The 714-nt window shown below is 61.9% G+C and overlaps 1 protein-coding gene across 1 annotated transcript in view; it reads left to right on the top strand.

The window, feature by feature from the left end:
- TRIM63 (tripartite motif containing 63, E3 ubiquitin protein ligase) overlaps positions 1 to 714 on the top strand; it is a 23,603-nt gene that overhangs the window by 2,913 nt on the left and 19,976 nt on the right. Inside the window, exons 6-8 of the mRNA XM_010003688.1 lie at positions 102 to 124; positions 314 to 438; positions 562 to 632. Of these exons, the coding sequence (XP_010001990.1) occupies positions 102 to 124; positions 314 to 438; positions 562 to 632 (219 nt within the window). The remainder of the gene's footprint in view (positions 1 to 101; positions 125 to 313; positions 439 to 561; positions 633 to 714) is intronic.

Genomic DNA, 714 nt, shown 5'->3' with positions numbered 1-714 from the left:
CCAGAGCCCTTCTCACGGTGCCCTCCTGGGGTCCCAGTGGCTTGGGGACATCCTGGCAGCTGCCACACGGCTCCACTCACCTCTCTTCTTGCTCCCCGCAGAATGCCAAGCAGCTCATTAAAACGTAAGTGCCCAAACTGTGGGAAATTTGGTGATCCTCAGTCCCTGCCCTGCAGCTGGGCAGGATTTGGCCATGGGGTGCCACAGGCGATGAGCATGGGGGTGTCCTGACCCCCCGCCCCACAGCACCCTGTGGTCCCCCAGCCCAGAGAGGGACATGGTGGGGACACATAGCCATGCTCTCCCTGCCCAGGATCGTGGAGGCCTCCAAGGGTGGGAGGCTGGAGAAGATCGAGCACGGCTATGAGAGCATGGACGCCTTCACGGTGAGCCTGGACCACCTCGTCGAGGCCGTCCACGCCTTGGACTTCAACCCAGGTAACTCAGCCCCCAAACCCTACCCCCATCCCCTCTCTGCCCCTTTACAAGCTCCCACCCACCCAGTGGCACCCACTGCTTCCCTCAGTTACCCCACGGTGACGTTTACCCTCCTGTTTGCAGCCGAAGAAGACGAGGAGTTCTTTGACGGGGAGGAAGAAGAGGTGGAGGAGGATGAAGCGCCTGAGAGGACGGTGATGGGTAAGGGGCAGCATGACCCAACCCACCCCCACCCTAGGACCCTCAAGCACCCACGGGGGAGCTTTGAGGACTTGG

The sequence above is a fragment of the Chaetura pelagica genome, unplaced genomic scaffold (genome assembly GCF_000747805.2).
Source record: "Chaetura pelagica isolate M959 unplaced genomic scaffold, ChaPel_1.0 scaffold698, whole genome shotgun sequence".
In the NCBI taxonomy this organism is placed as follows: domain Eukaryota; kingdom Metazoa; phylum Chordata; class Aves; order Apodiformes; family Apodidae; genus Chaetura; species Chaetura pelagica.
Note: the sequence above shows the minus strand (reverse complement) of the source record. Positions and strands in the feature narration are given on the sequence as shown.